Consider the following 13,134-nt stretch of genomic DNA (forward strand, 5'->3'; position numbering starts at 1 on the left):
TTTGTTCTTCCAACTTTATTATTGCACTACAATTCAAAATGTTTATTAACAAAGCCTGACATTGTCTACTCTGGAGCTGTGGAAATTAAAAGATATTTGGACATCAATTTAAACTTTCACATGTCTTTAGTATTGTTCAAAAACCTATGGTATACTATGATAAAAATATTTATAATACATTAATTACATATTATACAAACATTTTTTGCCATAATCCTTTAGTACAATCACACGGCAATGTTTAAGCTTATTGTCGTGGTAGCCTTTATCCAAGTGATTCTGGAATATTATTCTGTATTCCGGAATATTATTTTAACATTGTACATTTGTATTGGCACTAAGCTTATGATTCTGAACAAACTAAGAAATAAGTTCCACTTAAATCAATAATACTTGCTTCCAGATAGATGTTCAGGATCTTCACGAAAGGACAAGTGCTTACAATCAGTGCTGTACATGTCTCTGTTCCCAGTAGTTCATTTGCTTAATAGTAAGCGGAGATTTTAGTATAAAAGTGCAAATGTTTTTTAGAGTATGCTACGGTATTTGCAAGCAAACATAATCCAAACAGCACACGCAGATTCAGGATACACAAATACTCGGACACGAACCGCAAGCCGCACTTGGTCTCCTCTGCAGCACACTATTTCTTCACAGAATGGAGATCTATTTGAAGACACAGAAAATGTCAATGTATTTGAAGACACAGAAAATGGTGGGCATACCAGTCACTCCAGAAATGGTCAACAGTTAAACAATGAAGCAACCATTGTTAAAGAAGTTTGACAAATGTTGACTAATAATTCCATCCATTCATCACTGTGTATGAAGCCATGACACATATTACCACACACGTAGTCTTCATAAATCCAGTGATCTCATGGCAACATCTTGTTACATTAATTATTTGATGGATGGCTACATTGTGTTCACTCAGGATGCTTACCAGCTCTCCAGAGACTAAATTAAATGTGCAATCAGACTTAAAAGCGATTGGGATTATGCAATAAAACGTAATTCTCCATTTAAATACACACTTCCACATTAAAATAAGAACAATTTAAAATTTAGATCTTAGTGTTACCGAAGGCAGGTAGCAAAGGCTCTCCTTGCATTTCTGTATACAAAATGAATGGGAAATCCCTTGAACGTGTGACCATCAGGTACTGCTCTCCTGATGGCATCTTGAAACTCTTCATTTCCTGAAGAAATGCCTGTGGTACGCTCAAGTTCATAGGCTGCCAAGGCTGGTGACAAGAGATACGATAGCTGATCATCCCAAACTGTTGCAAAACCAAGATCCTATATGAGAATTCACAAAGACTGTAATTAGGATCAATGGGCTTGTAATAATGTTCACATTTAATATTCTTGATAACTTAAAGGCACTTGTAAGCATGTTTAGTTAGTCATACTCTGCCTGTTAAGCAGTAAAAAAGTAATAATTATTTTGCTACCTAACAAGTAGGGCAACAAACTTTTAAAGTCCTGATATATAGTTGTATAGCCTTATAATTGTTGCAGTAGACACTGATTATTTCTGTCTTTTAATTTCTGATATTCGCTGACTGAGGTTAGAGGCACTGCTTTTAAACATTATTAACATTGGGTACCATGTTGGGGACTCAGGCTTTGAACACTTGAAATTCAACACTGCATCCCTGGAAGTCTAAGGGGTGCACAAATACCCTGCCCAAACAGCTTTTTGAAAAAAAAGGAATTATTTACATAGTTCATATAATTTCCCATCTGCAATTTCACAAACTACAGTTGTGGAAGGGCTTTTCCCCAGTGTTCACAACTGGCCATTTAAAGTAGGTCTTTCTATAGCTGTTACCAGTGGGCTGAGTCAGGTTCAAGAGAGATGCACAGGATTAAGGTGGTTTCCTAATTAAACATAATGATCTTTGTTTATCGCCCTGTTCAGAGAACATTTACAAATTCTTTCCCCCCCTACCCAGTTGTCCCTTAACAGGTCACAAAGAAGGCCACTGATTATGACATCATAGCACTTCCTTGGGTGTCAAAAGATTAATATAAATGTGACAAAACAGATTATTTCTTCACATAAAGTACAGATGTTATGATCAAGAAAAAAATGAGAGCTTAGCATGTTTTTTAAAGAGGCTTCCTGGTGTTCATGTTCCCATGCTTAAAATTATTTAGATAATTACACAAGTCAGTCTGAACACATTATACCACTTCCAGTTATTAAACTGTTTTCAAATTTGCTGCCCCTGGGGACAGGGCAGTAATATTCACTCACAAAAATAGTTGCAATTCAAGTAGGACAACATTTTCTCAGAGATTTTTGTTTGCTGTGCGAAAAGGCAGCCTTTACTGCTTCTGCCTATTTCTTTTGAACTACATCTTGTAGCTTACAGAGTACTTCACATTTGAATCTACTAGCTAAAGCGACATTTAAGGGCAGTTTACCCTTTACAGTACATTCCTGTTTGGAACTGATGACTAGTGTTCACACTCATCTCAACTGAAAATAGTTCGGCAAGCTTTTTTTTCAAGAGTTGCTTGATTGATATAACTAAGTGGAGTACAAAGATTTTAGTGGAAAGTTATCTCATATTTTGTTAATTTATTATGTAATCTTAATCAAATTAAATAGTTTTTTAAAAACCCTGACAATGGTCACAGCTCTCCATGTAATTCATGTGCTTGTGGGGGGGGGGGGGGATGGAATGAGCTATGTGTCACAATGTTTACAAATATGGCAAGACTGAAATCAAGATATATTACTGCAAACTATTAAGAGAATAAACTTTGTTTTCTGACACTAGTCTAGTTCAGAATTTAAGATTTTTATTTTAAAGTGTCAACTTTGCCAACAACAAAAGCAGCATGCTCTTCTAGATCATTCTGTTTGACTCTATGTACTATGGCTGAGTGCCTCTGCCATTTCTTTTCATTATACATTCCTAAAAATATGAATAGGTTTTGAAAGAGACTCTAAGTAGTCATTTAGTGATGCCCTTATATTGACATAATGAAAAAAGAACAACACTCAGAAAGAGTTTATCTCAATGTCATAACAGGAATGTAAGAATTCAGGTTCTAAAATACAGCAATAATATTAACTAGAAGTACAATAAATATTTGCAATTTTTTGTCTCTATGGCTTTATTTTGTGCTTGTAAATTTGAGCCACCTTGAGCATTTTAAATGGAGAATGAAGTGTACCTATGGGCTTAATAAATGAAGGGTAAATAAAAAGCTAAGTTGGAAACAAGTTGCCTGGAGAGTTCAATTTGCACTACCCTGAATGTGGATGATGGCCTTGCACTTTCTCTGAGAAGATCAGGCAATGCACACATATTTTTACATCTCATAATAACTAAAGTTAATGGTGGATGATAGCTTGAATAGCAGTATCAAGAATCTTCACCAAATATTTAAAGTCTGAAATACTGAAACTGCCTGAAGAGACTGATAGCAACCTGCACTTGTAGAAAGAATGAAGCATACCTTCCTGTGTTCTGCCACCAGTACTCTCAGCTGTAATTCCAGTTCATTGCTTGTTGTTGCAGCATCTATCATAGAAGCACACAGAGGAGGAAAAGGTGGAAGAGCTGTTGTGGCACCTGGGGAACAGACAGATTTGATTGCTTCTCCACTCATTGGTTTCCATTTGGATTCATCATGCAGGTCAAAGATGCAAACTTCTATTGCCTCAGAAGGCTGGCAGTTTGCCAGAAACTTTTGATGATTGAAGACACATCCAATTGTTCGATAGGGATATAGAGGCTTGGGTTGCTCAACAGCTGGCGGGTCATCAGGCTTAATGGGATTGTGGATGTATCTACAAATTAACAGATAAACTACTATTAGTGCTTAACGTTTTAGTTTAACATAAGACCCCATCCTTCTGCAGAGATCTTGAAACATATTTTCATTCTACAAAGATATTGGCCTGGTACACACAAAATCCGGTTAACTGCTTAATCATGAACAGCTGGGAGTGGACCACAGGAACACACTCTAGAGTACACTCTTTTTGGCACACCCCCCCCGATAGTATAATGTACCAGGCTAACAGCATAATTTGAACATATATTCCCTGTTGCTTAGTGTACTACCACTGCAAGGCAGACATTATGTTGCCTTCTGCCATGGTCTCTCTCTGTCCACCTGTATCTATATGATAAGTATTTTGACAAAAGAAACAGAATAAAACACATGATATAAAAATGGCTAATAAAATGTCTTCAGCAAACCTCACAATCCAGGCAGTAAATTTATCTTCAAATTCTATTTACTTGCCTATGTCCTGTTAAGCTCTCCCAGAACGTTACTGTTCCATCAATCCCGTAAGTCATTACCCATGCATGAGGAACTCTTTTAGCTTTGGTTCCTACACATACAAAAGCTTCTAGTCCAAATCCCAGTAGAAGACTGCATAGAAGGTTAGCATGATCTTCACAGTCACCCTAATTAGGGGACATAGTAAAGATATAACATGAGTTAATACAAAGACATCTCCAATGGAAAAGTTAACAACTACCAAAGTTTACATACTGAAAGTACAAAACGTAATACCTAATTTGTTTTAAATTAATTATATTTGGTAACATTTATGTTCCTTTTATTGCCAGCAGGCAAAGTTTGGAATACACAAATTAAAAATCCTGGAGGTTTAACACAGCAATTACTCCAGTCTAAAAACCCACTGATTTCAGTGGTCTTAGATTAGAGTAACTATGTTTAGGATTCTGTTGCATCATTTACCTAGAACTAAGTATTTCAAGCCATTATACAAAGCCTTACACTAGAACACATTACAGCTCTTATTACAGAAAGCAGAATTCTGCTGAAGTAAGATTTTGGAAAGCAGTTGCTATGGGGCAACTCTGTCTATCCTGAATGTAATAGGAAGGCTTCAAAAGTGTTAAATGATCTAATGTATTTATTTGATCTTACTTACTCTTTATGAAATGCTTGATTTGCAAATAGTGAAATGGTAGAACCACATCTTTATGTCTAATGTTCTTGCATTATATGATAACACCATCCTGAGTAAAGTCAATTATTCTGCTCAGTCCTGTTTAGTTACTAAATTTTTAATATTCTTTTGTTCAGGCCATGAGACTTTGGACAGCCTGTGACAAGACATCTTGTCTAATATTATCATTTGCAGTATTATGTGGTCTTGAAATATGACACTCTTTGTAACTATATACCTTGTTTCTACACAAAAAAGCCAGAAGAGTACACCACTGTTCTTGTTTACCACCTCCTCCACCAATGACAGGGGCTCTTGCATACCCAAGTACACTAATAAATCTTGCAGCTTGTCTGGGCGTGTCCAATAGTCGACCTGCTCGAAGTGGTCGGACATATGAGCATACTGGTCTGTTTACTCCATTTTCATCCTGAAGATTAAAAATATACAAATATAAAATTCAGTGATGTTAACTAGAAGTCAGAAGTTTTCTTCAGCTTTCATAAAAATAACCAGTATTGGAAACAGATTTCTGTAGCAAAGGTACTCTTTAATTGTCTTCACCATTTGCACACTATAGATACCAAGAACATTTAGGAGTCACTGTCCACAGCATTTAGACATTATGTTTCATAGCCACATAATCATATCATGTAAATCTTTACATTAGATGATTCAGCTTACTACTTCAGCCAGCAGAAAAGAAAAAAATGATGGTGCATGGGGGGAAAAGGGTATGTTTCACTCAAAGATATATTTCATTTATAGCCTGCCCTCCCCTGCAAGCAGGCTCAGGGTGGGTAAAAACAATAATCTTGCCCTCCCCCCCCCCCACTGTACCATCATTTTTTCTTCTCTGCTTTGTGTTGGTGCATCCCCTTTTGATCATTTATTCAGGAAGAAGACATACAGTTCAGTTCTAAACAATGGGTTTAGACTGGAATAACTTTTCTTAGGATTGCACTGATAAATTATTATATATTCTACTTCATTCTATTTCAAAATCATTTCTGTTATTAAAAACCTAACCACTAGAAATGCTTCATTTTTATAAAATGCTTATAAGATTCTGCTTAGGCCACAAAATATTTTCATTAAAAGTGTACCAGACTATGTAAACAGGAAAGCCACAGTTCTTTATGAAAAGCAGATTAAATTACATGTATGTTTCCACAATTTATGATCCCAGTTACACAGTTTTGATTTCTAGTTCAGTTGTTTGATAGTATCACCATACAAACTGGAGAAGAACTTGAGAAAATACTATGAAGATACAGATAGATTGAAAAAGGGACTGCGAATCAGGACAGGAAACTATATTGAGCATATCATACCTATCAAACACCATACCTAGTCCGGTGATCTTTATTTTAAATTTTAAATTTTTAAAAATTATTTTATTTAATCCAAACCAACACAAGCGGAACATAGGGAAAACAAATAACGGAAATACAAATCCAACATACAAGAGTCCAATTACAATAACAAACAATTTACAAAAATACATGATATGCTAGGTATTAAGAGAAAGCCTACAATTTATTCTATTAGGCAAAAAAGAGATATTCCCAAAAAATTTCAAAACCAGGGCCCAAAGCAAATCATAATCTATAGCCAAATCAGTATCATTTTTGAAGAAAGGGTTATCCATTGTCTTACCCATTATATACTGATCCCATAACTTATCATACCACATTTCAATCATGGGGGTATGTGGGGTTTTCCAATTTTTAGCAATCATCATACGAGCTATCGCCAACATTGTCAAGATTAAAGATTTCTGATCTTTGCTCATCAATTTATCAGGCCAGATATCAAATAAAATAAGTTTAAAATCCACTGGAATGGTTAGATTGAACATAAGTTTTATTTGCTCTACCACTTTATTCCAAAAGTTTGACACTGTGGGACATTCCCACCACATATGGTATGGGGAGCCTTTAGTTTAACAATTCCTTCAACAATCTGTACTTGAGACTCTAGAGATTTTACTCATCGTGACAAGGTTTAAATACCAAAGTGAATACATTTTTTAAAATTGGAGATGAATACCAATGCTTTTAGCCTTAATGGAAGGGGAGCTCCAGATCTTTTCCCAATCATTTTACTCTAGCCTTTGAGGTAGCAGTGAGTTCCAACATTTAATATAAGGTGGATATGAATGAAGAGAATCAATTAAATAATTATATATTTTAGAAAGCAAACCTTTTTTTACTAATGCCCTCATCTTTAAGCAAAACCTCAAATGGCATCAATTCAGATCTAATGGGTTCTTTCCTTTTAAGAGAATATACCATATTCTGAACTTGAAGGTATTGATACCAATTGACATTGGCTCCCAATTTCCCTTCTGCTTGTTACTTAGTAATAACATTGTTCCCTTGAATCCACTGCCCAATTCTATCCAACCTCTTAATCCCCCACAGATGACAAGAGTTAGCCTTAATTGTGGGAACCAATCTTGATTGAAACAACTATTTACTAGAGAAATAACCAGCACAGTCCACTTTCTTAGTTTATCCCATATTCTTAACTAATTTTCCAGGAAGGGATTTGCTGGTATAGAATATGATCTCTTCTGACGTTTAGACCAAAAAGAAGAGGGAAACATACTCTTTATTTATAATTTAAATGTTTTTTAAAGTTTAACTTTTCATTACCAAAATTACAAAAACATCATACAAACCTATCCTAGAAACTCATAAATTTAAATGTTTTCTACACTATTAGAATGTATTATAGAAATGTCAACAGTTTACATATCCCTTTTATTTCACTAGCCTTTACTCTTGATACTCTCTAAACACAAGGCACTGAAGCTACTGTTTAGCCCCGTACCTCTTGATTGTGGCCAACTATTACACTGCACAAATTAAACAAGTGATACTTTCTAAGCAGTAAAGTTTATGTAGATTAAATAAGGGGATCACATATATTGAGTGGTCAATCACCACACTGCCGCACTATCCACAAAGGATAGTGACACCACACTAAACCTCTGAAGCACTTGCCTTTGACCAGTGCAAAGCCATCCCCCTGCCACATGCCAATTTCAGGAGAAAGGCTCACATCAAACTGTAGTACGGAGGTGCTTACCAAAGCATGTAATTTGGAATACCCCCTGCTCTCGAACTTGGAGCTGCTGGAAAGGGGTCTTTGCGACTGCAGCTTCCTGTCCAACTGCATTTGTACCCATGTGTTCTTACAGCTAATATTTTTATAATTTATCCCTTCCAATCTCCTCTCCCCATTTGTTGCTATGTGTGCCAACCTCCCACTTCCAAGTACATACATAACCCTGAGTGGCAGGCTTGCCAGGTGCCCCCTAATGGGTAGCAAATTCCTGGTAATTGTTGCTGATGGCTGCGGATGCTCGTCTGGTCAGTGGATGGGAGCAGGCTAGCAAAATGAGTAGAGGAATCTTTAGCACCACACAATGACATCACCTCTGGTGTGATCTGGGAGCGCCAGAAGTGGTGGCATTCCATAGTAACAAAGATGCCCACCTCCCTTACACACTAAGTCAGACTGTCCAGTCATCACCTGTTGGCTGCAGGCCATGCCAGGCATCCCCATTGACTGGGCTGAAAAGGGCTCTTCTATTCTTTCAGTAAGGGGAGTTTGCTCATCATGTTTGTGCTATGGGAAGAAATGAATTTGTGAACATCTAGAGAACTATATGGATGGTTAAATCTACAGGCCTTTAGTTTTTTTTGTCACCACATATTTTGTAAGATTTTTTTTTAAAAAAACATTCAACTTAACAAACCTGTGCAAAAATTTTCACCAGTCTTGTGTTGTGAGAAGGCCTTATCTGCAGGAATTCTCTCCACCACTGCTTAGCATATACAAGAAACAAACGTTCTTTTTCTGCTGTCTTTTGCCGTTCTAAAGCAAACTGCAATTCAAAAAAACATGCACTGTACTTTATTATACCAAGTTTTAGCTTGATCCCTTATTAAGAGTTAAATAATAAATGCTATCATCATACCACAGCTAAACATTGGATTTTCCTCTCAGTTATGAGGTACAGCATGTTTTAAGAATGGGAACAGTGACTACAGTTCAAATGAAGGAAGCCATCTTCTTATACATAACACCCTTCTGCTGTGTGAGTAATTTGGCTGCCTCCAATGACTCCTTTCTGCTAGGGAAACAAAGCAAAGCTTGCTCCATTGAAAAAGGCTCTCCAGCTTAGCAGAATGGAGTCATTGGATCCACCTTGATGTGACTTGTTGTGTGAGCATTGTTTCTACAGTCAGAGAGCTGGAAGGAAGCAAAAGGTCATCAAGTACAGGAGTGCCCTGGTGCAGGTTCCTTTAGAAGAGGCTCTAATGAGACCTAATACAGGTCACAGTATGTTGCAAGGAGACTGGAACCAAATGCAGTGAACCTGTAGGAGGAGTACCAGGTGATCCAAGAAACAAGAAAATCTAAAGCCACTAGCCTGATTTTATCTTTTAAAAAAATCCCTTTCCAATGGTACAGAAAGTAATTGACTCTTAATGGTGTGGGGCATACAAACAAGCACGGTACTAGACATCATGTTGATACTTGTAAATTGCTCCAAAAGGGCTTGTAATAGCGTCACATGGCAGCCAGGACAACCTTTGGATACATATAGAGGAGACAAACAGCATCCTCAAGTCTGATGAAGTCTGCTTAGAGCATACGAAAGCTTACATTCTGAATAAAACTTAGTTGGTCTTAAAGATGAAACTTGTCTACTGCTTTGTTCTAGCACCCTCTAGTGCTAGTCTCAGCTTTTGGATCAACAAGCATAAGTAGCAGGGCAATAAAAGGCATTAAGTGTCCCACAAAACTTCCCCCCTTACTCCAGATAAAACCACTCCAGAATAAAACATATTACAAGGACTCAGGGGGTCTTATTCCTATACAAGTGTGTCATGTTAATCAGAGGCTAATGATTAGCACTTTAGCACTGAGAACAGAGAATTGGATTCACAGGAGGACAACATAGTTCATGCAGAGAGAAAGGGTGAGGATATCATGATAGAGAGCATTACTAATTCAAAGTAGCATAAACTCCCACAAAAGTTCAAGTGGCACTTCAGTAGCAAAATAAAGGAAAAACCAATCCCAAGAATGTCTGAAATTTCCTGTTAGCTACAGCAATATCTCCTTAGACAATTTTTCACATGATTTTTTTTAATTAACACAAAGGCAGAAAAGTGTTTCAGTAGAATATGGATGATCGATTATAGCACACAAATTCCAAGTTACTGCCTAATTTGATCTGAATTGCATTAGCACTAATGTCATCTAAATTTAGACTTACTTGAGTATTAACTATTTCCTGAGAAAGAGTCTTATTTAGCTTTGGGTACATTTCAAGTTTGATGTCAAGTACTCCAACAGAAACGTTTGATTCTGTACCTTTGGATCAAAATATATGGCTTGATCAGAAAACAAAGATTTTAACAGGTTAGACAGCACATACAAGTGGATATGAATATATACCCTTTATATTTAATGGAGTTTTGGAGATCAAATCTCTCTTTCCAAGAGTTTTCTTTTGCAGACCTTGAGCAAAGGACAGGAAATCCTCCTTCCCTCCTACAGAACTTACACTACAGTGTTTAAGATGCTCACAAAACACAAGTGTAAAATTCATGTTTGTTATCTTGTAATTCCTGCCTTCATCTAACTTTGGTGACTCAACAAAACAAGTTCATGTAAACACGTAAGAGCCACTTAAAGCTGAACCACGTTTCTACAAAATAATTTCTAAAAACAGCTAAAAAATGAAAAATGACTGCTTATGCAATTGATTTTGCTTATTTCAGTTTGGAGTCCTGATGACCAAAGAACATTCTGCTAACTCTGAAGACAATATGTTGCTGTTAAGGAAACCACCATAACTTGCAACACCAACAGCAAGCTAATACTTTGATCACGTTCATGACTGTTAATTCAAAATTCAAATTCTTTGTCAAGGACTCAAATGCCAAGCTTGATAACATTTGCAAAGAATTTCCTTCAACTCTGGATGGTAGGTGACAGATTCCATATATTGTGCTTTTAGACATTCTCAGACATTTAATATCAGACGAGGCAGCATCCTTCCAGACACAAGTGATCAACAGCCTAGAGGAACAATTTCGATGCTCCAAAGATTGTTATTTGTGTCAGGTAAGTTTATATTTTGTGGTCAACTACCTACATGTCCATCTCTGAACAGAATGCAGATCAAAAAACCTCAACAGGGCCATGAACAGAGAATAGGATTTTACTACAAATGCAAAAGAACCTCTGAGTTTACAGAACAATATTAAAAGTTTAATTTTTTTACCATGTCTACACTGACATTTTAAAATTATTACTGTCATTTAACTTACCTACACCAGAAAGTTCAAGAGGAACTGTTGTTATGCTGTTTTCTGCACTAAGGACAGACCGCCATTCTAAAAAATAGGATGCTACTAATGTGATCTCACCAGATGTATCTGTCTTGATCAAAACAATATGCACTGGATCACATATTGACAGCATAGTAGTTGCATCCGCCATTTTGCTTCCCTCACCTGTTAATGGTACATCAACACAAATTTAACAAGAAACATACTAATATATTTTCCCCAATATTACCATTGCACATTTGTAGAAAATGGATCTAGAATAAACAGCTTTTCAAAGGTTGTCATTAGACAGGCAGATATTAGGTTTGATGGGAGGGAAGGCAGCTTGTACCAAGAGAAAGTACATCTATTAGTAAAGTGGTCCCCAGTGTGCTGTCCAAATACCTTTCCTGGTGCCCACCAAGTGTTTTTAGAAAGTACATGGGGGCAGATGGGGCATTTGCCCAGCAGGGCTTTTGGCTGGCTACTGAAGATCTGATTGTCTGTTCAGATTTTAAAAATCATTGCTTCAGCAACAGCTGCCACCACAGCACAGGGATATTCATTGTGCAACTGAAGGTTAAGATGCGTGAATGTAGCTAGCTCAAGGTTGGCTCAGTCTTCCCTCCTTCCAAGGTCGGTAGAGTACCCAGCTTGCTGGGAGGGAAGTGTAGATGACTGGGAAAGGCAATGGCAAACCACCCTGTAAAAAGTCTGTCGTGAAAACGTCGTGATGCAATGCCACCCCAGAGTCGAAAACGACTGGTGCTTGCACAGGGAACTACCTTTCTTATGTAAAAAAATATTTTATTTAAATATTTTCATTTTTAAAGGCACTGTATTGTGTTAAATCAGGGGTTTTGCCCTGAAATGTTAAAAATTTATATTAAATTTATACATAATCTCACCACTTGATATTTTTGTGTTGCCTTCTGTGGTAGCTATTTTGTGGTTGCACCCACCACCCTGTGTCAGAATTGCAAAGGAGTCCACAGACTCAAAAAGGCTGGGCACCCTATACTAGTGGGTTCTTAGAAGATGGCAAGAAGCCAAGGATTCTATATAGCCCACCATAAAGCTTGCAGCCACACATCAGCACAAAACCTCTTGAATTGTTGTTTACTTCCATTCTACCCTGCGGAACCAAAGTGTCTTACATAATGCAAATAAAGAATGGCATGACCTGCTGTGTGACTCTTTATTAGATGAAGTAGAAGAAGCCTCGATAGGGAAAACTAAGGGAAAGTATGTAAATTTACAGAATGGTCATTGTAGAGGGGAGAAGAGAAGCAACTTGAGAAGTTCACACAAATACTCTCCCCTTTGTACCCAAAACCCAAGGATCAGATTTATAGACCACCTCATAGCAGACAAAACTGGTAGATCACTAAAAGTGGATCCTGCTGCACTTTGATACCTCTACGTGAAATTATGCACATGAAACATCTTGGAGCTATTGTACCTTGGCTAGCTGAAGAAGCCCTGCTCTGCGTTCCCACACCATCAGACATCTGATGTATTGTCACTTGTGGCAGGGTCACATTATTGGTAGCCCCCAGACTTTGTAACTCCCTCCCTGGGAAGCATGTTTGGTTCTATCTCTTTTAATCCTCAGAAAGGAAGTGAAAACTTCTTTCTTTGGGCTGAATTTGAAGTGATGGTGGTGGGGATAGTCTGTCAATGCTTAATTTCGTGTTTTTACCAACATTAGGGTCTTTGGTTCTACCAATTTTGATGACCACATCATTTTTTTCACTGACTGTCAAGATCATAATAGCAACTTTGTTGTAAACTTTTGACAAATCTTTGGTGAAAAGCGGG

The 13,134-nt window shown here is 37.1% G+C and overlaps 1 protein-coding gene across 1 annotated transcript in view; it reads right to left on the bottom strand.

The window, feature by feature from the left end:
- CEP76 (centrosomal protein 76) overlaps positions 1-13,134 on the bottom strand; it is a 24,189-nt gene continuing 11,055 nt past the window's right edge. Inside the window, exons 5-12 of the mRNA XM_060244040.1 lie at positions 11,314-11,499; positions 10,254-10,351; positions 8,724-8,852; positions 5,193-5,384; positions 4,276-4,442; positions 3,481-3,814; positions 1,085-1,302; positions 1-666 (exon numbers count right to left, since the gene is read on the bottom strand). Coding sequence (XP_060100023.1) covers positions 528-666; positions 1,085-1,302; positions 3,481-3,814; positions 4,276-4,442; positions 5,193-5,384; positions 8,724-8,852; positions 10,254-10,351; positions 11,314-11,499 — 1,463 coding nt within the window. The 3' untranslated portion in view covers positions 1-527. The remainder of the gene's footprint in view (positions 667-1,084; positions 1,303-3,480; positions 3,815-4,275; positions 4,443-5,192; positions 5,385-8,723; positions 8,853-10,253; positions 10,352-11,313; positions 11,500-13,134) is intronic.

The sequence above is a fragment of the Heteronotia binoei genome, chromosome 7 (genome assembly GCF_032191835.1).
Source record: "Heteronotia binoei isolate CCM8104 ecotype False Entrance Well chromosome 7, APGP_CSIRO_Hbin_v1, whole genome shotgun sequence".
Classification (NCBI taxonomy): domain Eukaryota; kingdom Metazoa; phylum Chordata; class Lepidosauria; order Squamata; family Gekkonidae; genus Heteronotia; species Heteronotia binoei.